A 24813-nucleotide genomic window follows, 5' to 3' on the forward strand; every position below is an offset into this window, starting at 1 on the left:
GATAATGCACTATATATTTCTCTAGTACCATGTAAACACATACAGGTACATTCGACGTAAAAAACATTGCAAGGCTATGACAGGTGTTATATTTGCAATTACTCTAATAATTTTTTTTCCCATAAGATAAACTTGAGTTGTTATATCGAGCTGCACAATCATGGGTCCAATGTTCGAAACCTAATCCTGCCGAACCGGTCTGTGGCGCGCTATAAAAATGTTAATCAGTCCATTACTTCGGCTCCAAAAGCTTGACAAAGCCCACGAGCTACTGACTGGTTACCTTACATCTGATTAATAATTTAACATTAGGGAGAATTAATCATGAATTCTTGGTATACCTGGCCTGGAAGTTGGACCTAAGTGGACATATTACGACGTTCAAAGTTCTACAACACTTTGCTCACATGAAAACGACTACTCCAGGGTGCGTTTGTTTGAACATGTTATTAATGTCATTGAAACAATAAGCTATTTGATATAATTTATTCATTTCGGTTCTTGTTTTGCAGTTCAGTTCATCTAAAAACTGGTTGTAAATTAGTTTGTTTGAAGTCATAGTTTAATCAAACAACCTGAGCTTTCGGTTTAATGATAAAATTTCAATGTCTCCAGAAGAAAAAAAAAGGTTTTTCTTACCTTAATAGAATCATAGCAAGCTACAACACGTCCATCCTGGACTTCTATATTAGCCGGCGGATGAGCAAATTTACATTCCGTATCGGGACGATTACATTTATTCCTCTGGTATTCTCGGCATACTTCCAACTGTAACCAACGAGAGTCTTTCACGTTATTAACCATGGCCATCATCAGAAACTAGTTCGGAGATTATAGAGCGAAAACCAGTTTTATTTTTTCGATTCAGGACAAAGAAGTAACTTATCGAGGTCGACCGAGAGATTCTGGCGGGTAAAGAGTCAAGAGAATTCGGCAAGCAATGGAATCTTCAAGGATGATAAGGGTGTAAATCACTTTTTGTCAAGACGAATCCGCTAGACGGTCGAAAGACGCCTGTTTTTGTTTTTTTTTAAGCCATGAGGTACGGTAGCCTCGTATGTTCACACGTAGCCAGAGTTCAAAAACAAAACGAAAGTGACTCTTTATCACTGAAACATTCACTTTCGGCAAAGTATCAGGGAAATATTGACAGACCTAGTGAAATTTATCAGTGCGAAAAAAAGGCCTTTGTGTCAGTTGGACTAACAAACGTTTTAAAATTTTCTAATGGTAATAAGTAGACTTTTTGATTTGGTGTTATCTAATCTCTTCCTCAGGATTTCTGGAGACTGGGCGGCTGTTGGGACAGGATGGGCAAACTGGACGGGCAGCCAAGTCTGTTTCTTAACACGTGGCCAATCCTGTAACATAACGTGTACACTGTGGTCAAACGTTCGTGGACAAAGACATAAAACAAGAATATACGCTTAATATTTGAGTTTGGCAATGAAGCAATTTTGTCGAATAAAATATATTGCATACATTATTATGTTTATTTACACTTTTTATTTTTTAGGGCGAAAGAATAATATAATTAAATTATTGAAAAAATATTTCAATTTTAACACATAAGCTACCAGGGCGTGGGCTTAGGACCTTGGCCACACAGGGTCCCAGTAGGCCACCCAAGTTAAAAAAAGGGGTTCGTAAGAATAGAAGAATATAGGGAAGAATAAGTTATTATTATTAACATTATTATTATTTACAAACATATGAAATGGGCCTAAAGGCCCACCAAACCCTAATCCTGCCCTGTACCCAGAAACATGTATTTTTCACCAAGATCACCTTACCCTGTTCATCAATAACACCAGCGTTTTCTTCCATGTTATTATCCACACTTTTTCTTAGTGTTTTCTGTATATTTCTGTTATACCTTCTCCGTTGTTATTTCCACACTATTTTAATCGTTATGTATATATGATTTACCAACTGTCATTCCAAACTTTTCCGTGTATTGCTATCACTGTACCTTCCTCACTTGTATTACCTTCGGCTACATATACAATACATATATCACCATATGTACCACATCTTTATATATTTATTTTAGCCAATTACTCACAACGTTCACACGGACGAAATGACTAAAATGATAATAAAAGGTACAAATGGAGTTGGTAATGAGGTAGATAAGTCTAAAAAATAATTGCGCATACTGTTTCATCATAATTTCATCATCAGTATTAGCTATAGCAGAAAAGTATTAGTATTCTGTATTTATGACAAAGCTACAAACGATGTTTGCTGTTCACCTTGATTTTGAACTACTGACCAGAAGGAACGCAGCCACTCAGTAGCACCCTATCGTTTACCATTCACGCAAAGAAACTAACTGTCGCTATTATGACGCATCCACAGCTTATGATGCTGGAAATATTATGTGGGGCGTCCGGATTCGAACCCAATTTGCCAGCTCTGAAATGCAGTACTCTACCACAGAGCCAACTCGCGATCATTTAGTGAAAAAAGGAATTCTAATATAAAAATAACCGAAACAAAAGCATGTTGATAAATACAAGTGTATGAAAGGTGTTAATAAATAAATTATATATTTTATTTTAAGTTAACTATATCCCATTTCGACGTGCACCAGACATTGAGGGTATAGGTAACTAAATATCGTTCCTTAACACAGCCCATTAAGAACAACGAATATATTCTTCTGTTGTTTTGTGATATTCGTCATGATAGTTCAGTGAAACCTAGACATGATATTCACGAATTCAACTGCTTACAGCTTAATTGAAAACATGAGTTATTAGAAAGTTTTATCCAAGATTGGACGTCCTTGTGGGGGCGAGAAATATTGGGTTCAAATAAAGTTCGGTCAGAGTAGATTACGAGGCTCCACATAACCCACAGACTACATTAAAACAATTAGGTGTGACTGGTTATATAGCCGCTGTTCTTTACTAGGTAGTAAATAAACTTAAAAATTATCCTACACAATGCGCAATGATGCATTTAGTGATACTGACCAAGTTTTATTACAACACTCGCAGCCAATTTTGCTGTATATTGGCAGGAACAGTAAAGGCGAAATAAAAAATAGAACACCTTAGCGATCCCTATTATGAACCACCACCGGACAGAGGCTAGCCATCTCTAAAATAATTTGTTGTCCGCAATTAAATGTACGGGAAAAAATCCATTTCCTTCTGAACGATCTCAAACATTGCATCCGGTTACTAAACAACTGAGAAAGTTACTTCAGTCATACTGGAAAATTCATGTTTTACTAAAAATTATTTCATAATGCAAAAACAATGTATTCTGTAGAGTTTAATAAAAAATATTACAATATCACACGTCTTTATAGTAACTTGCAAGAATACAAATCTTATATGCACTTTTTTAAAACACAAAATATATACTTTATCATAGAAATTATCAGGAACATTCTTTATATCAACACATAATAAGCATTCTATATAAAACACATAGAGAGTAGTATTAACAGCAACTAATAAGACACTACAATAAGATCATTCACTGTCTTACACAAACATAAGCATTCTTTATATAATACCCAATTTAATTTATCTATCGCTCCTGCCTAGTATCACAGTGGTGTGTCTGCAAACTCACACAGCTAGAAACCGGGTTTCCAACCTATGGTGAGCAGAGCACAGATAGCCCATTGTGTAGCTTTATGCTTAATTCTGTATAAACAAATCATCGCCCCTACGTGGTACAGTGGCAAGGCTGAAGAATTATACTAGAAACGGAGTTTTTTATGTCCGTGGTAGACACAACACAGATTGCCTGTTGTGTAGCTTTATGCTTAAAAAGAAATACACAAACTTTTATCCAATATCACGAACATTTTCATAATACATATTACAAAAAGTATTTTTATAAGACACTTTTATAGGCACGTTTCTTGTTGGTTTTTAAACTTTTATATCATATGCATACACTTAGAAGACATATTACAAGCATTCATTAGTGATACACTTGACCATTAATGTTATGAAAAATAAACATGCGAATTCATTTGACCATATATATTACGAACATTCTCAGTGTGTAAAAGAACATAGTTTCAGGTTTTCAGTTCTCCCCAACAATATTCGTTTTTTGACTCATATTTCAGATTCGAAGACTCATAAACCGTTTTCATCCTAAACAACATGATAAGAAGCTCATTTGACAAGTGCTATTTAATACTCGTTGTTTTGTTCATATATACAGAGACACGTTTCTTTGTTTGTCTGTGTTGAATGCAAAGATGCACAATGGGTTATTTCCACTGTGCCTACCCTAGGAAACGAACCCCACATTTTAGCGGACTGTGATACGAACGTTAACATTTGTATTTAGCATTGTTTTGGTACGCTCAAATAAACATACCAATCTGTTGACTTTCAACTGTTTTCACAGTATATCAGAATGTGGTTATTGTACTAGTTTGTTAAAGTTTGCGTAGGAAGCTCTTTTACGAAGTCGTAAGTACAAAATCAAACTCAATCTTCTATACAGGAAACTGTTTTATAGAGTCGTCAGTTGGTTAAAACAAATTCAGTCCTCTAAACAGGAAGTTATATTGTGAAATTGTAAGTAGGCAAAAACAAACTCAGTCCTCTACACAGTTGACTAAGTCTCCAGCTGTTTCAGCGGTAAGTCTACAGATTTACAACATTAAAATCAGAGGTTTGATTCACCTCGGTGGACTCAGCAGATAGCGCGATGTGGCTTTGCTAAAGAAAAACACACAAATACATACAATTGGCTAAAACAAGTTCCTTTACACAGGAAGCTATTATAGGTACATGAGAATGAGCTTTTTTTTTCATATTTCAATAATAGCGAATACAATCTTTTCAACAAATAAAATGTTAAAAATAACTTAAGAGTTGAACTTGTAGAATTTCTGACTTTCAAAACAATAATTTATTTGTAAATTTAAACTAAATAAGATAACATACTTTCAATTGCAATTGTTCTTAATACATATCAAATCGTTAAACCTGCATTTTGGCCACGCAGTTTATTAATATAATCTCTATATTCTTGTAATCTAACATGATTATTGTTTTGATCGGTTATTCATAAACCAACTGCAGGGACGCATTTAAGGTAATATCAAAAACAGGGAGTACTATAATTTGGTTCTTACATCATTATTACTATTAAAACGAGAAATTTTCATAAGTTGTACCATTTACGAAATATTTTTTTAACCCTTTCTGGACCAAAGAGTATCAATGACATTACTCTTATTACGTGGCACTAGTTATTGCAAAAAAATTAGTTTATTAGTTACACAAATTCAATGTATTGTTACGTAGTTATTGTTGGTAAAGACTGCTTCAATTTTCCTATTATGTGTGTATTATTACTGGTAGTAATGATTTTTTCTTTTATATACGTATTATTAATATTCACTAACTGAATTAAACAAAAACAAAAATATATATATAAAAAATGGTGTTTAAACAAGTTCTTTTTATTTTACCATTACAATTTTTTGTCGAGAGTTTCATATTTTGGTGTAATATATGAGTAATACAAATATTACGATTAAGCCTAAATGGATTTGGAACGTACGTAAAAATAATATAAATCTTAATGATATTAGAGACGAATCTTCGAAAAGAGAGTTATGCTATTAAAATAACATTTTGGTTTGGTTATTGTTAGGCACAAAGTTATGCAATAGGCTATGTGGGCAGTATCTACTACTGCTAAACTTGAGACTGGTAAACTGTGGTAAGTCTGAAAGGGAGAGGACCACGTGTTCTTCATGATGGTACAAAATTCCAAACTGACATGTGGTTAATAATACACTTTTCAAGGTTAAAACAAAGATTATACATGCACTATATATGGACCCCCATGGCAATGAAAGAGTTAACAACATATAATCCGTTTGTCATTACAAATAAACACCTGGGTTTACTTTTCTACTATAAGTCTTCATTATTAGATTGTGGCGCAATTTATGTTCCTTGCACTTTGACAATTTTCGTGTAAAACTTCATAAGGACGTTAATGCCAGACGTCTCTTATTTCGAACTGATAAACGAGAGTGAAAGCAACTGGTCAACAACACCCACCACCAACCCTTTAGCCACTTTCGTCTAACCGAATAGTGAGATTTGACCATCATTCTTACAACGTACCTACAGTCCCAAAGTGGGGAGTACAGTTCTTCGGCAACGAGATGCGAACCACGAACCCTTGGATTCTCAGTCCAGGCACGCTAACCATTAGGTCACACTAGACAATGATTAACGAACAACATAAGTGGTAAAAACCAGGTAAAGCCAAATTTCTTTCACTTCTTACACGAAACAAACAACAAACTTCCATAACCTTTAAAAAAAAAAAAAAAGACCGACATTTTAACTCGTACTGTACTGCTTGACGCAGATGTAGTTGCTTCTTCGTGAGAAGAGCAGTGCTATTTCATTATATGTCCAGAAGAATCCTGCTGTTCATATGGTTCATCACTGCCTGAGCAAGTCCGTCTTTTGATTATTTCGTAAAGACTACATATACTAGCCCACATAAACTGCAACACTGCACCTCATTCTCTGAATTAAAAAATATTGTCCAAAAGACATTAAAGGTGAGCCATTTGTTACCTGTCTCGTTGTGTGTTTACCGAAGGCTCTATAAGGTACACTGAGAAAGGATTATTGCTTTCGGAGCTTTTCAAAACACGCGGATCTCGTTTCACAACATACCTTAAGATTGATAGGCATGACTATCACAGAATGTAATGGTCCCTTTGATTCACCCTTCTCTCTGATGCTGTAGCTGGCACAGATGGTTATAAACCCATGTCACCCCGTAAGGTTAACTGTTCCCGTTCTTTACCCTTCCCTTATCGTTTTCTACACTATCAGCTTTATTCACGTGAGTATACGTTCTCCAAACCACGGTCGCCAAAACCTGGTAATAAAGGGTTAAGTTGTAAGTCTTAGAATAAAATATGACCGTTAGTGAAAAACCGGAGGAACAGTATCCGCTGTCTTTGTACTATATTTCTAATTCACAATACAGAAATGGACATTTGTTTCGTTCATTCGTCGAGAATCCTTTCTATCTGTTAAACTGCATAAACGTTGTCTCTGTTAAACATTTGTAATCTGCACTTCACAACTTTAAAACCGCTAAACTGTAAGGCAACCAAGTTAAGTACACACCGAAATTAAACATTCTTCAAAATCCTATACAAACAGAGGTCCATTGTGATGAGTTAAAAATAATTAAAACACCATTCATGGAACACGAATTTCTTTCTTAAGTATTTTGGAAACGGTCATAATCAGAGGTGAAACGTTGAAATATGTAGAGTGTACAAGACTGTGTCCAGACTCAAGGTTCTTGTATTTAAACAATAAATTACTAAGTAAATTATTTATTGTATTTTGAGATTGAAGAAATCTTATTTTTAATTTTGTCCACTGTTGAACCTTTCCTTTTTCTTTTAACATTTGTGTAACTTAAAATTTACACGTGTCGTTTTAATCTTAATAAAATACAGCCAGTCCTTATGTGCATAAGGGTAAGATAATAATTGCTATAGCGACTTATTTTCGGAAAACGGTAGCAATGCTACCCACAGAATAAGATAATCTTCGGATCCACTACCTGAATGAGATCTATATATAATATTGTTACCTCTATTTCATGTACGGGACACACGTGTAAGCCTGGTCGACAATCTTCCAGGTTTGTTGCTGTTACAAAAAAAAAAAAAAAAAGGAATAATAGAAAAACGAAAATTACGAATGTCTCTTTGAAGTCATAGTGGTGTGAAGCCCTCTCAATGTTACACACCCTTGTTAATTTTCTTACCAACCAAAACACAGATATCAACATATAAAGACGAGTTTATCCAATTTTAAAAGTTTACACCAACGTTCAAATATTTCCCAAAACTCAAAGTCCTGTTACACATTAAGCTTTTTACTGAAATTTTGTTGAAAAATGAAACTTGATGGCTTGCTAATAATAAAATTGTCGATAGGTGCATTGGCCCTCTCAATGTTCTTAACCAGTTATGCCTCAGATTGCTTATGAATTCACGAGTTTATTAAGTTACAGAACATCTAATAGCAAAATGGTTCGCAAATAAAACAACAAGAACAAAGACATAAGCAAAAAAAAAACCATCATTATTACATCAATCATACTAATTACTGTAGAGATCCCCTATATATACTGCACATAAAATGAGCGATTTCGCTCAGGTCGTTTCCTCAACTCTTTGTAACAGATAATATTAATGGCGCAGTTTCTGAAAGTAATTCAAAAAGAAAGAAAGACACATTTCACGAGTATAACTATCTTTAAAAATATAGTTTACTGATAATGTACCCTATCTCATAAGAAACGGTTATTATTCGACTTTCTACGACAATAACTTTGAACATTCTCTAAACAATTAGGGTTAAATACTGCTATGCTATACTGTTTTTTAAAAAAAATAACATTATTCATCTGATTCAATCTAACAGACAAAACGTAATTAAAAGAAGTTACATTACAAAAAAAAGCTTGCAACTTCAGATGATAAATAATTTACAAAATAAATTATGGCATACAACTAGATATCAGTATTATATACACGAATAGTATTTTTAGTATATACTAAATTTATTTGAAAACGTAGAGCTTAATTTGTAATATTTATGAATATTTCTACGTTTTTTATTTAATGCACTCCTGACAAATCTCATTTCATATCTCCATAACTTCAAAAAAATGCAAATACATTTATAAACTAACAGAGGAAATCGTTAAATGCAAAATGCCACGTGAACGCATGGCACACGGAAGGGAAATGTTATCCATTGTAGTGACGTCACGTGAACGGTCTGAAAGGAGTATACGAATATTCCACGACTGACGTTTGATAAATTACACCAGCTAAAGAGAAGACTATTTGTCCCTAAATACACAGCCACAACCACATATTCTATGATAGATAAAGTTTGGCGAAAACATTTACAACAATAGCGTTAAACAGAACTACACGTTCTGTGTGAATGTGAAGAATTTGTTTCTTGAATTTCGCGTCAAACTACACGAGAGCTGTCTGCGTTCGCCATCCATAATTTTGAAGAGATAAACAAGAGAGAAGACAGCTAGTCAATATCACTCACTACCAATAACTGGATTTGATGGTCACTCTTATAATGCACCCAGGACTCTGAAGTCGCGATTTTAATTTTCCTGTAATGATTCACAAGTCACGAAACTTCAAGTACACAATCTGACACGCTAACCACTGGGATGCACTTGGCGATAGTGAGAACAAACATATCCGCAAATATATTAACCACAGAAAATATCCTATACCAAATAGTGTGTACAAAAAATTAATGCAAAAGTTTTAACCACAATAGTATATCCTACGACAAAAAATATGTATAAAACATTAAATAAACAATTAAACAACCTATGACAACGTGTACTAAACATTACTACAAGAGCAATAATTTTAACCACAACTAAACATCCCATGAAAGACAACGTGTAAAATACATTAGAATAGGAGTATTAACTAAGTATCCTATGACAGACAGTGTGTACTATACATTACAGCAAGTTTTAACCACAACTAAACATCATATGACAGACAACATGTAGAAAACATTTCAGCGATAGTTTTAACCACCACTAAATATTATGTGGCTGGCAGCGTGTAAAAAAACGTTTCAGCAAGAAATTTGACTACATCGAAATATTCTTTGGCAAAAAATGCGTACAAAACATTACAGCAAGAATGTTAATCACAAATAAATATCCTATGACAGACAACGTGTACACTACATTGCTATAATTTTAACAACAACTAAATATCTAAATAACTGAAAGTTAGTGTGTACGAAATATTACTCCACCTTTTAAATACAAATAAATATCCTGTGACAAACAACCTGTACAAACCATTGCAGTAAGACGTTTAACGACAGCTAAATATACAATGAAAGAAAGCATGTAAGAAACATTACAGCAAGAATTATAACTGCAAATTCCTATGGCATATTTATTTTATTATCTGCGTTTGTTTCAGTTTGATGCACGTTAGATATTGTATATTGTTGGATGTCTACTGCACAAGTCTCGCCTGTTCTCTAAATTTGTACAAGATTCTCGAACGTATGAAACAGCAATGTGATTGTCAGTATTGTTACCAATTGAACTTTCTAGAACCTCGCCAAAACGTTTATAAATCGGCGTACCAAGAGACAGTAAAGAATATTTTTTGATCGCTACAGGCAGTATACTATAATTCTCGGAAGCTATAGTTGTGATTATCGCTTATTAATCGGAAAACTACAGAATATATCTCGAACATCACAAACCGTTCAACTTCAAAAGTGTGTTCAAAACATCGGACGTTAGTATTTCCAAGAAAACGTTAAATATCTTCGTTGATAAAAAGTTAGCTTGTAAGCGGTATGAGACCAGCCAAGAAAAGATAGCTAGCTAGCTTTGGCGAGGTGTAGCAATGTGAACTCGGAATTAATTTGCTCGTCGTAGACCTGAAACATCGATGAAATATTCAGTTGTAGATCAGAGAGAAGACTCAGTATAATTTGTAACTTTGAAAAACTCTTGCATATAAACTATTATTTGTGATAACCGTTATTATAAATTATATTGTTGATTGTATATTAAAATATATTTGTGTTAAGAAAGAAAACTGTGTGTATTAATTTTGTTGGCAAATATCATAAATTTGATACATATTAGCATTTAATTAAGTTCCAAATTAAAATTTCCGGCTATTTGAAATCTTAATATTTTGTGTACGTTAAATAATAAATCAAAGACTCGCCCGGGATAAAGCGTAATACTAACATAAATATTCTATGATAGATAATGTGTACAAAACATTATAGCAAGAGTTTTAACCACAACTAAATATCTTATAATAGACAGAGTGTACAAAAGATTATAGATATAGATTTAATCGCAACCTAAGCATCATATGACAGACATTGTATCAAGATTTAACCACAACTAAATATCCGACGATAGACAACCTCTATAAAACATTACAGCAAGCAAGTTTTAACAACTAAATATCCCATAACAGACAGTGTGTTCCAAAACTTACAGCGAGTTTTACCTGTAACAAAATAAATTAGGATAGACAAGTGTACAAACACAGCTAAACATACTATAACAAACACTGTGTACGTAAAATTACGAGTTTTAATCCCAGTTAAGTATCCTATGATAGACTGTGTATGTAAAACATTACAGAAAGTTTCAATCACAGCTAAATGTCTTAAGATATACAAGGTGGAGGAAACATTACAGCAAGAGTTTTAACCACAACTAAATATTCCATGACAGGTAGTAGTGTGCACGAAATGTTGGAAGTTTTAATAACGTTGATAAATTCTATCTTCAAATAATACGACTAAATATTACAAAAGTAATAAATGCAACTATATATTTTGTGACAAAGAGCTGAATAAAACTTTATTATAACAGCGTTAACTGCTATTCTTCACACAGTTACTTTATGGATCAGATAAATATAAACAATCTAAAAACACTATTTTTGGCGAATGATAGCTTTGTAATAAATAGTTCCTACGAAAACAAAATACTATATTAGCAATAATAAGCCACGTTAATGGGTTGCTGGGTTTCTCTGTATCATTTAATCTTTAAAACTGAAAACATTTCATGTAATTTTCAAAACTTATTAATGCTGACTTAAAATCTTTTGACATGTTATTAAAATAAATAGATAAAACATTTGTTTATTCTTTATTAATTTTCTATAGTTTCATTCATAGACCTTCATTTAGAGACTATACGAGCTTTTCTGTACAAAGCTACACAACGTGCTATCTGTTCTGCGTCCACCACGGGTATCGAAACAGGGTTTTCAGCGTTATAAGCTTTCATCCAGTCTTACACGCTAAGTCAGTGGAAGAGGGGGAGCTTGAAGGTCTGAGAAGTATAACTTGTGTATCATAACTATACCTGGTTATCATTTCTGTGTTGTCACGCCTTAAAGTTGCAAAACTTCATATTTTTATTTCAATGTTAGGTTACTTTTATCAGTTCCCCGCTGGTACAGCAGTAAGTCTTCGGATTTATAACGCCAAAATTAGTGGTTCGATTTCCCTCGGTGGACTCAGCACATAGCCCAATGTGGCTTTGCTATAAGAAACCATGCACACATACTTTTATCATGGTCAATAATAATTATCTGCACAAATTAATAACTGTTGTTAACTAGCTTAGTCAGATGTACCAAACGGAGCTGCAGGCTCTATATGAAACTCATTATTCCACAATATTCACACGTGAGTTTTATATGAATATTATATCAGTGTTTTATAATATTACTATATGATGAAGATATTAATCCAATTCTGTTTTTATATTATTATTATTATACAATACTCAGTACTTTATAACAATGCATATATGAGGGACAACATACTCTGTATTAATATTACAGTAATACGTAACAATAGTCAGGCACATATAAATTGACACTATACATCGATTGTATCAACCTTCCATGTTATAGTTCTAAGTCATCAATACATCACATAGTAAATTATGCCCTTGGTCCTTTATCTATCTGTTTAACAACTGTTAAATCATAGAAAATGAGAAACTTATATTAATATTACATTTTTGTTTCAAAGGAGTCACAAAAATAGATTATACGTTCTACATCCACCTTCTATTATTGTTGTACAACACTAAACCAACCTTGCTTACAATAACGGCGTACTTTGTGTTGATCAGTGAACTACTCCTGAGAAATAACGAAGTTCATATTTTTCTCTAACTTTCTCGTTTACTATGCACTTATAACCCATGCCAGATTTCTTAGTTTACTTTATAACTATTTATAATCTACACAGAATAAAAGTTTGCATTTTCCCATCACTTATATTTTTTAGATTTGTGCCACATTACTCATTGTTCATTCTCAGGTGTGAAAAGTATGAAAAATATATTTTTCTTTCCCATAGCTACGTTGTTAGATTATGACTACGCACAACCCGTATCATAAATCGAATTTTCACTTCCTCAGCTGCTGACTTCGTTTACTACTAGATACTAGTAGAAGAAAAGCCAAAAATTACTTTCTTCGACCGTCTCCTGAGTTTTTGGCTCTGCATAACCTGCACAAGAAAATATGATTTAATACTTTTCACCACATTGTTTAGAGGCTATAACGTTGCAAGTTGAATTTTGAGTTGTCCATTTCTACATGATTTTTGAGTTGTCCATTTCTACATGAGGCTGATTTGATCTGTTTGAAGTTTTTTTTTTATTTTTCTTCTCAGACACACTTTATGTTCTCACTGAATTGTTCTACAGAGAAGCTGCACACTCGTATTTGTCCGCATGGTTAAAGATAATAGTTTTTATACGAATTTAAACTTTAATGTGAAAAATCTATTATTATCATTTAAACGCACTGAACCTCAAACCATTTACTCGCGGAAGTTGTTCTTCCACGTGTTACTAGTACAAAGAAAAGAATGTTTCTCTCAAGATCCGACTTATGCTCACCAACTTAAGACAACGTGAGAACTTTAATTTTATCACATTCACCTCTGAACCTTGATGTCTGAGGACTAAACGGGCTAACATAAACTGCAGACTTCGGATCATCGCTAATGCTAAACAAACAAAAATAACCTAGTCACTCAGCCCCATCTTATCGACAGTTTCACAACTATCTCGCATGCTCCATTTCTAACATCAGCATTTCAACAAATACGGGATAAAAAATACCCACAGTTAATGTGACGTAAAATGTATAGACAGTGACTGAGATTACAGTTCCAAAGCATACAAAAAAACAACAACCCAACAAAAACATACCACTATAATGACGAAAATAAATGCTAGCGTACCAGATAGGAGTTAAGATCTTAAAAACCGAAAAACTAATTTAGTGTTTAAGTAAGTGAAACAATACCATAAAAAATTTAACTCTCGGTGTGAGTGAAGCGTTACTGTATAAGATGATGGAAAGAGGCAGTCCACCATGAAATATATTGAACATAACGAAAAACGAATATCACTAAAGCAACACGAAATGCCAACATACAGAGATAAGATACTAATGCGTCTCAAACACACTGCAAAAAGTACCTAAAAAACCACTACTAGTAAGATGGCTGTCGTTTAAAATAATAGTAGCGTAATGCTATAATTAATGGTCTGGAATTTACTGTGTGTCTTCTTTTCATTGACATGAGGTATACCTCTACAAGTTACCAATCAAACTTTGCTTTATAAACTATTCATTTGATGGAAATATAAAAAATCTATTTTCCCATCAAAAGACATTATTCTGCCTTTAAATTTAAAATTATCTGTGAATTTAATACAACTTTTATTTCATTTATCTGTCAAACTTTTTTTTTTTTGTACTCCACTTAGTGTTTCATGTATTTAAAACCAACAGGACTGGATATCGTACACTTACAAACATGCAAGTTTAACAAGTTGGTTTCTGTTATACTTATCATTAATTTTCTTATTTCAAATATGACTTCCCAGGTGTTCTGGAACAGACGGTAAAATATAATACCGGACCGAGCCGTTCGTAAGCTGTTGTAAAAGTGTAAATGTGAAGACAATAGTCAGTTGGTCTTGCCTGTACTTTCTAATACCAGTTCTGACGGATGTTGCACACCTTCTCATCCTGTTCAAAGTGGATCTTTTCCCATATGGTCATCATTTTAAAGTTACAAATTTACCGTGTATAATGAAGGATTATAACACAATTAATTGATTTGAACAATACTTGCAAATAATTTCCTAAATTACTGTAACAATCTTTTCAAATCCTGATTATTTCAGGAGAACAAAGTGTCAAGACAACTGTTTTAAAGTACGTTGTGTTATATTCAGTGACAATCTCATATTTTAAGCAAGTTCGTTTGCTATAAGTAAACATCTTTAGACAAAATATTATGAGGAATTAGACTAAAATCATTATGAGAAACATAAACTCAATACATCTTTAGACAAAATATTATGAGAAATTAGACTAAAATCATTATGAGTAAGATAAACTCAATACATCTTTAGACAAAATATTATGAGGAATTAGACTAAAATCATTATGAGAAACATCAACTCAATACATCTTTAGACAAAATATTATGAGGAATTAGACTAAAATCATTATGAGAAACATAAACTCAATACATCTTTAGACAAAACATTATGAAGAATTAGACTAAAATCATTATGAGAAACATAAACTCAATTCATCATTTTTGGTTTACCAAGGGATATTTCGCAAGGCATTGCATTCCACTACATAAACGAACAAGAACATAATTTATTTTAATGGGATTTTACGTATCGTGGAATCTTTTGTGGCCTAAAAAAGTAATATCAAGTTGAACACATATCAAAAAGAAATCTTGCCTTTCAGTCCATCAGATATTCCAGTTAAAATTTATATCAAAAGACAACGAATATGAAGTTTTTACTTTCCATAGTCGATAATCTTCCTGATACTGAGCCTTATTTCATGCATCGACTGTTATTTTTCTAGCAACCAATGGAAACGGGAATAACAAGCTTGATACTACTTATAGTGTAAATTGTGGCCAATGAACGATCGGGTCTGAAAAGTCACATTTTCTAAACTAACGGTAGTATTAAACGCAAACTTAATTTTTATACGTAACTATTATATCGGAATCAATGTTCCAACATACATTTTTTAACGAACAACACAAAACTCGACCACATTCTTTTAGGTGGTAACTATTTCTGCGGTAGATGTGTGTCAACTCTGTAAATAGATCCGTCTACTCCAAATGCGCATGACCGCTCTTACAAGAGTATTTGCCATCTCAAAGGTAATTTTTTAGTGTTTTACTTAAGATTCTTTTCACCAAAGAGAAAGAGCAGTGTAGTAAGATAGATCCGTTGTAAGATTGGCTCTGCAAGGAGTAGGTGTCAAATATAGTACTCCTAAAAAAAGACAGTGTAATACAAAACCTGCAGGTTCGCGTCACGAAAAAAATCATTGAAAACACAAAGAAATCATTCAGCGCTACGGATTTTAGTCTCTGAAGTAGACGCGTCTGTCTTTTTGTTATAGAAACTTTAAATGATTAATTTTACAAGATGAAGGTTGTTACAATGGTTGCTTTGTCAAAACAGTTGCATTCGACCTCAGCTAAACTAAATTATTACTTCTTAACATATAACTCGTAGACTGCGATTACGGCAATTAGGAAACTTTTTGTGTTAATAATATCTTGAAAGCTCTCGTTATAGAAAGAGTTGACAATTCTTTAAGAGATAAATTACACCTATATGTGTGCAGTATATTCTAAATAAGGCGCATATATTTTGATAAACACTGATCTTAAGGGGTGTGACGGTAAGATCGTATCGATACATCGTCAGATACGACAGGATTTATGTATCTTCACGAAATTTGGCAGTCTTTCAGTAAACATTATAAGTCTTTTTTACAGAGAAAAATAAGAATTTCTAATGAAGGTTTTTTTCCCTAAAAATTGATGTTTTAATATATGGAGTCAAAGTAGTAATTTTCATATTAAGATTACAAACACTTTTCTCCATCTGAAAATTAACAAATTTCTTTTGTATAATCTTTAAAACAGACGAAATTAATTTTCAACTTTTTTTTTCGATAAATCTTCACATTTTATCTGCTGCATATACTACCCTAATTTTATGTGAAGTCTGTCAGTTTGACCAGCCTCATAACCACAACAAAAATACAAAATAAATAAAAATTATCTTTATTTTCTATCTAGAATTACTACAAACTTCAGCAAAAAAAACATACTCTCTTACACTGAATAACATAAAGCTCTTAGCATTATACTTCTGTTTTTAATTAACTTTTATTATTAAGACTGTCAAACTTTATAACAAACGCTTGATGACGAGAAACCCACTTGAAATAAAAATGTACCTCAGAAGAGCTGAGATACATTTTTATAAAACACTGTTGTTAAAACTTCTCTTTCTATATACGTACCTTATCGACTACTATCGTATCGTATAAACCTTACTGATCTCCCACACTGGTGTTGCTTTAACGTTTGTTTGTAGTTAAGCACAAAGCTATTAAAGGTTATCTGTGCTCTGACCACCATGGGTATAGCAACTTGGTTTCTAGAGTTGTAAGTCTCGAGAAATGCCGCTGTGCCACTGGGAGCTCTAACATCAAAGTCAAACATTACTAACATTCTTTCATAGTAGGTGTTAACTATTGGATGTAAATAATAACTGGTACTTTTATGTTACTAGCGCCCTCAATTATTATTATATTAAGTAAAGTCGGCTGTGTAGTTTGTTTGGAGATCCATATACCATGTATGTATGATAAACTTTGTAGACATTTAACACTTCGAAAGAAAGCACTCAGCACAGTGAAAACAGGATAAATAACGAGATTATTTCTTGTATCGTGTATGTGGAACAGAAAATGGAAATAACTAAACAGCTGAAAAATGATATTTTTAAACTATAAAGTCCGATATTATAGATCTGATCGTGAGATTTATAGACTTAATGATACATACTACGACCCTTTAATTAGAGGCAAGATGAGCAACAGATAGATATAGATAGAAGTCAACGAGTTATAAATAAATATAAAAAACATAAGTTAATATGAAAAACCGTATTTTCATTTCTGTGTGTGTGTGTTTTCTTATGGTAAAGCCACATCGGGCTATCTGCTGTGAGGGGAATTTCGTTTCTGTAATGTAGCATTTTAAACGTTCTTACAAATGATATAAACTCACCAAGTATTTGTATGTTGGTACAACAAAAAACTAAATAATGGTGACTTACGAAATTTCCACGTAGTATTTGTATGCACTACTGATTTGGAAAAAAAAATTAAACACTAAATATTTCTTTATGATTTTCAAGAATTTTCAAAATATGTGAAATCTTTAAGTAACTATACGTCTGTTATCGTAACTAAAATTCCCAGCCTCTACAGAAAAGTTTTATAAGAATTTTTTTTGTCGGCTTATCAGAGAATACTTCATCCAATTACAAATAGATAAACAGGGAGATAAAAGAGCGAATTTCTAAACAGAGAAAGTAAGATATAAGTAAGTAATCAGCTAAGAAGATACACTAGCAGAAAGGAAACCCAATAAATAAACAGAAGGAAAGTGGCAGAATCTGAGTAACACACTTGAACATATACATATATTTTTTTTCACACAGTCTGTTCTTTAAACAGTTCAGCTCTACATTCACATCCTTGACCGCAAGACACTTGGAGCTTAATTTAAAACTGGGCATAGATGACACTTCACGTGTAAGATAAACAACCAGTCTCACCGGCGCTCTCAACTCTTGCTTCACTGAGAGCTTAACTACCAAGGTCATGGCACTGATAGACAGTGAAATCAGACACGTTAGGAATTCTAAAACGAAATTATAGCAAACTACATTTAATTTCTCTGTTGTTGTTTTTTTTGTTCATCCCCTACTACCGCAGTTTCACATTGACTTTTAAATAGACCTAATGAGATCCCTGACTAACGATAACGAGTCCTTCCTCAGATTTTTTCTGATTGGACGACGACTTTTTTTTAACCTCTTAACTATACTACTTAACGCATCCTATCGCTCCAACAAAAAGTCTTGCAGAGAATTAACTACGGATAGATCTTTCTTTCAATATCATTAATAATTAGACCGGCTGGTGTCGTGGTTTTAATCACAAATCATTGTTTACAAAAACAATGTAAAGAAGAATCTAAATCATAAATTTGTTTCAGAATTCAGTCTAAGTGGAAAAAATGAATACCCTTCACAACAGTCAAATAGAAAGATTCTAAGTTTTATCTAATCGGTTTAGAAGCATTGACAAGGCTATTCGTAGAACTGACGTAGTTATCTTCATATATTTCGGCTTAAATACCAACCAAATATTTTGTTAGTTTACTTTAATATTAATAAAGTTGCTTGCATTACATATTAGACTATGAACTATGCAACGTTATGTTGCATGCTGATATTCTCAAGATTATGGACCGCGTTACGCTTGTAAACTGACAGATATAGATCGATAGATAAACAAACAGATAGATAAAACAATGACGGAAAATTACGGAGTATAGACGAGATATTGCGTAAATACAGAAGGACGAATAGATGGGTGTGAAAACAGGTCCATATTTGCAACGAGTAGGCCACACTCAGAAGATGAATATAGGTCAAAATGTGGTGCCACTCTTATGCACCAATCACACTCAACATTAAAAAATGGTTCACTCTACGCAAGTTGTTATATGATTTTCGCGAATGTCACAAAGTGTAGGATGTGGGTATACGAGGTATGGTAAATGAACACGATCTCACATAATGTACAATATTTCGCGCGCACAAAAACACGTCGAAAAGTGAACAAAGGAAATTTCTCATATTAAAAGTGTTAAAACAAAAACAATGTCGTAAACGTTTTACGAAAGATCGATATGACAAAAGAAGTAGATGATCATAGACAGTATATTTGTTAAATAACCTAGATGGAGAAGAAAATAAGAAAATATGTGAAAAATCGTTATTATGCAATTCAATAGTGTAAACCCTTAAACTACAAAACATATAAATACAACCAACCACAAATCTACTTCTATCGGTACCATCTTACCAAAAGTAGTCTAGTGATTAATTTGCCCTGAGCCCCTGCTGGTACAGCGGTAAGTCTACAGATTTACAACGCTAAAATCAGGGGTTTGATTCCACTCGATGGACTTAGCAGATAACCCAATGTGGCTTTGCTATAGAAACACACACACTTTGCCCCGAATATAAATCTGAGCGCAGCCCGCTGCCGTAAAAATCCGCGTTCCGCACCGTGGGGTCGTTGGTGTGCGTTATTAGATCGACAGTCAAATACCACTTAGGTACACTCCTTTCTACAACCTATCAACTCAAAATTAAGGGTGGGTGTGCGTAGAGAGCCATATGTTTTCCTCGCGGCAAACATTCTCCAGCAGGTTTGTCAATTGTAGCACAAAGTTAGACATTGATCTACCTACCGCGGGTATCGAAACCCGCTCTTTAATAGTATAACCTCTCAGACTTGTCGCTAGACCACCGGTGGGTATTTCAAAACAAACCAATATCATATAACCATCCACAACGAAATGAAGAAGTCCACACACATTTTATTCGAATCTGTTAACTGAAATGTACAAAGAAGAAGATACGCTCCATCCACCAGAATTATTCTGGCAACATATGCCTCACATTACAGCAAAAGTAATAAAATTAGGCTGGCAAGAAATGGCGCTTTTTAATTTTTCATGAGCAATATTCTAAATGATTTTTTTAATTCCAGAAAGGAAAAGAAAAAAAAAAACAGGAAAAAAAGTCTATTAATCAACCAAATAATAACATTTTATTCCAACGATATATTAAGACAAATCAACAAAAGGTGGATTTCTTTTTTTTTACAACTTTTAATTGAATTATTCAGCCATATTTACACGACACAGAAACATGCCCGGCATGGCCAAGCGTGTTAAGGCGTTCGACTCGTAATCCGAGGGTCTCAGGTTCGAATCCCGGTCGTGCCAAACATGCGTGCCCTTTCAGCTGTAGGGGCGTTATAATGTGACGGTCAATCCCACTATTTATTGGTAAAAGAGTAGCCCAAGAGTTGGCCGTGGATGATGATGACTAGCTGCCTTCTCTCTACTCTTACACTACTATATTAGTGACGTCTAGCGCAGATAGCCATCGTATAGCTTTGGTGTGATAGGGATTTGAACCTGCAACCATCACATTAGAAGTCGAACGTCCTAACCACCTGCCCATGGTAGCCCTAGATGTCTATTAATAATGTAACTAGTAATAAATGATTGCGTAAAATTCATAACCCTACAATTTTGATGTTTTTTGTGTGTGTGTTTATTTTTCTGAAGAATAATGCCATCTTAAATAATTCCTTTAGTGTATGTACCTTTAAGTTGAAAACAGTTCTTGTTTAAGGTAGACACAATTTTATCTATATCTTTAATAAGAGGAAGAGGGGTATACTATGATGGACTTTTATAACAGACACGAGCTTGTGATCACGGGCAAGCCTTCCATGACACAAAGGTAGGTCTGAGGGCTTATAAAATTAAAAAATGGTGTTTTATACCCATGGTGATCAGCGCACAAATAGTTCATTGTGTAACTTTGTGGTTAATAAGATATAAACAACCACAAGCAAAACTACATTCTTCAGGATGTGCTTACTTTATATATTTATGTGATTCTCATTGTCTGATACAAAACTACACTTTGTGAAAACGAACATGGTCTGATAAAATTAAATTTTTAGAAACTGTCCAAATGTTTGTAAAATACAAATACAGAATTGATGTTTACTTGTATTTAACATTTAATAATTAGCGCTTAAACATTCAACTCTGAATAACAATACTGTTTTATCTACACGTCGCTCAGAAGACGACCAGGCGTGTGGCTAACTGCCGAAAATCAAAAGGATGCCGACTCGTTAACATTAAAATGTAAAGTACTGATTATATAACATAAAGAGCACGCTCTCATAGAAAACACATACTGCGGTAGCTATGAAAACTGCTGGTGCCACAGACGATATTCGTTCGTGTAAGACCTATTACGATATATATTTGCAAACCATCGACCAGTTATTTATCTCTTTGACAAGAGAAATGGCCAAAACATGCAGACTGTCTTGGAAGGCTGAGTGAGATTGTGACAAGATACGATTAATAGCCAATACTCAACCTTTATATCCAGTAGCAATTGAAAGAGATTTTAGTCGAAAGTCGTAGCGGGTAATAGCTATATATTTACACTATACTCGGTGCGCCTGGTGAGAACTAAATATTTATTTAAATAGTATTTATTTGCAATAAATAACGTAAAATACTGAAGAGAAATGTGTTTATTATGTCAACAATTAGAAAGACTGCAGTTCCAAATCTCAAGCGGTGTTTAGTGCTTTAGAAATGTTCGCTACTTCAGGATTAATGCATTATGATATAAATACATATGTATAATGGACGGTAGGCAACGTATATATATATATGTGTGTGTGTGTGTGTAATTTCGTGCCATTCCTTCAAGCATCACATTAAAACTTCATATATAATTCCTTGAACATAAACTGCACAATATCGCTAAGACTCAGGTAGGCTGTTGTTGAGATAATATTTATATTTCAGATAACGCGATTCTTACATATAATGTTGTCTCTTGTTGTCTCCAACAATAGGGTCACTAGTTTATTCTAGTTATTTGTAAAATTTTGAGTCTTGATAAAGTGTTCACTAATTATTTAGTTATTACTAACCAACGAACTCAGGGAATACGACACCAGTTTTACATACAAACAATTAAGGAACTCCAGAATAGAAAATAGAAAACTATTGGTTTGCTACAGTCAGTATACTGTAAACTTTGAAAGCTTTAACTGTCCCCTAAAAAGGTTTATAAATCGATGCGCCAAGAGACAGTTTAAAATTGTTGGTCTGTTACAGTCAATATGTAATAAGCCTCAGAAACTATAATTGTGAGAAACGCTTATTAATCGGAAAATAACAGATATTTGACCAGGAAAGTTTATATAAATATAACAAATAGTTCAACGTTAGAGAATTAACTTCGGACGTTAGTATTTCTATGAGAACATTAGATATCTTCTTCAGCAAAAAGTTAGTTTATAAACCGCGTGAGGCCAGCTAAGAATAGAACTAACTAGCTAGCATTCCGTCAAGTGAGTTGTACTTCTTTATCAACAAAGAATTAATTCGTTCAACGTTAATCGTCGATAAAATATTTAGCTCCAGCTAGATAGAATACTCAGTATTGTTTGCAGGTTGATAAATCTTTTGTATATAAATTATTATTTATAATAATCGTTATTATAAATTGTATTGTTGCTTGTATGTTAAAATATAGTTGTGTTAAGAAAGGAAACTGTGTGTATCAATCTTATTGGTAAGTATCATAAATTTAATACATATCGACATGCAATTAACCTCTAAATTCGAATTAAAATGTCTGACTATTTCCAATTGTTATACGTAACAAAGAAGACTTATGATGTCAAAGTATTTTCTTCCCTATTTTTCTTGTTCTTAAAGTGTAATGAGTATTTGAGTTATAAATACATCAAACTTTTTTCACGCCATTAGAATTGCTTATTGAAATTATATTCCAAAAAATGTAGACAATTACGAAAAATGTGTTTATACCTTAATCATATACTTTATACAATTAATTATATTTGAATAAATAATAAATTGTTGATTCTCTGTCAAATTTAATATGTACATTGATTAAGATATTTTAAATCATAAACGTTTTTTTTTACTCAATCTATGCATGTCAGTAGCTGTGTTATACAAGACAATGTTATTTTTGTCTATGTTAGTTGGTGTTCAACAATTTCAAAGAAGTAAGAATTACCATGGAAGTTGCAATCTGAATGGATACCTTGTGTGTGAGTTAACTGAACAATCCGTACAGATACAATTACGGTTCAGCTATAGCCTGGATGTGAACTGCTGACCTGAGAAAAAAGCAGATAAATGCTTAGAAAATACATCAAGTGGAGAGAATTATATATTTCATCAAACTTTTTATTTTTTCCGAAAACATTGAGAAATAATGAACTGAAAACTAAACTATGCTTTTTTCACAAAGAGTTTCCATCAACAAAATTACATTTTTCTTTTCTGCAAAGTATGTGTGTTTTCTTATAGCAAAGCCACATCATGCTATCTTCTGAGTCCACCGAGGGAATCGAACCTCTGATTTTAGCGTTGTAAATCCATAAACTCCTATGAAATCACATAATTAGCACGGGAATAATACGGGTAACGTGTTTTGTTTAATTCTGTAAATGTTGCTAATGGTTTTCCAAGAAATAATATAACTTGATATTTCACAGCATCATTAATAATTAATTGCATGTTTTTAACACTATGGTGTAACTGACACGATTAATCTGTGTATGTATGTATTTTCTTATAGCAAAGCCACGGAGGGGAATCGAACTTTTAATTTTAGCGTTGTAAATCCATAGATTTACCGCTGTCCCAACGGGATACCGATTAATATCTTAAAAATAATTATACTAGTCATATTATTCCCAACACTTTTGGGCCCAAGTACAGTTCAGTGATTAATGTGACGGATTCTGGAACTGAGGTTCGACGGTTCGCATTCCGTTACCACCCACACCCCTCACTTTGAAGTCGTGGGCGCGTTATAAGAGTCATAGTCAAATTCCAAATTCAAACTTTCACTCTGTCAAAAATAGTTTAACAGTTTAGGATGGGTGATGTTGAGTGCTTTTCCTCTAGTTTATAACATTAATAAAAGGGGCGGTTAGCGTAAAATTACAAAAAACCTAGCACTTTTCATAATTTTTTATGATAAATGTCTGTGGACAGTAAGTGGCAGATAAAGTTTGGAACTAACAATTCAGATTGTAAAAACCTAAGTTCAGCTTTCCTCTGTTTCTTTTGTGTGTGTGTCTAAAATAGAGATACATATCTCATAATACAGAACTGAAAAACGTATTTTTGCTGAATACACCCCGCGTTTGTTAAGTCTTTTTAATTAAACCTTTGAACCTAGCTTTTCCTTTGTTTGGTACGGAACGTCAAGATAGACTTCAATTTGATTTGGTTTTCAGTTTTCTTAAGCCTGACAAAGTGTACTGATTTAAAGAAGTAACTATGACGTTCAATAACGGAAATTTAAAATAACGCCTACTTACATTTGTACTTCTAAAGTGAATAATTCAGAATACAAATGTTTTGATAA

General features: G+C 33.2%; 1 protein-coding gene and 1 long non-coding RNA gene across 21 annotated transcripts in view; one reads left to right on the forward strand and one right to left on the reverse strand.

The window, feature by feature from the left end:
- Positions 1-24813, reverse strand: part of LOC143226053 (muscleblind-like protein 1) — a 117624-nt gene that overhangs the window by 74880 nt on the left and 17931 nt on the right. For 13 of the 20 annotated variants that reach the window (XM_076456471.1, XM_076456473.1, XM_076456478.1 and 10 more), the window contains one exon: positions 640-1361. In XM_076456471.1, the coding sequence (XP_076312586.1) occupies positions 640-813 (174 nt within the window). In that variant the 5' untranslated portion in view covers positions 814-1361. Of the gene's footprint in view, positions 1-639; positions 1362-23448; positions 23552-24813 lie in introns of all 20 variants that reach the window. The other 7 variants (XM_076456475.1, XM_076456472.1, XM_076456474.1 and 4 more) reach the window with 2 other exon arrangements.
- Positions 1224-23804, forward strand: LOC143226057 (uncharacterized). The gene is made up of 3 exons (XR_013014264.1): positions 1224-1363; positions 15579-15845; positions 23414-23804. It is a non-coding gene; the product is annotated as an uncharacterized LOC143226057 (long non-coding RNA).

The sequence above is a fragment of the Tachypleus tridentatus genome, chromosome 9, assembly GCF_004210375.1.
Source record: "Tachypleus tridentatus isolate NWPU-2018 chromosome 9, ASM421037v1, whole genome shotgun sequence".
Classification (NCBI taxonomy): Eukaryota; Metazoa; Arthropoda; class Merostomata; order Xiphosura; family Limulidae; genus Tachypleus; species Tachypleus tridentatus.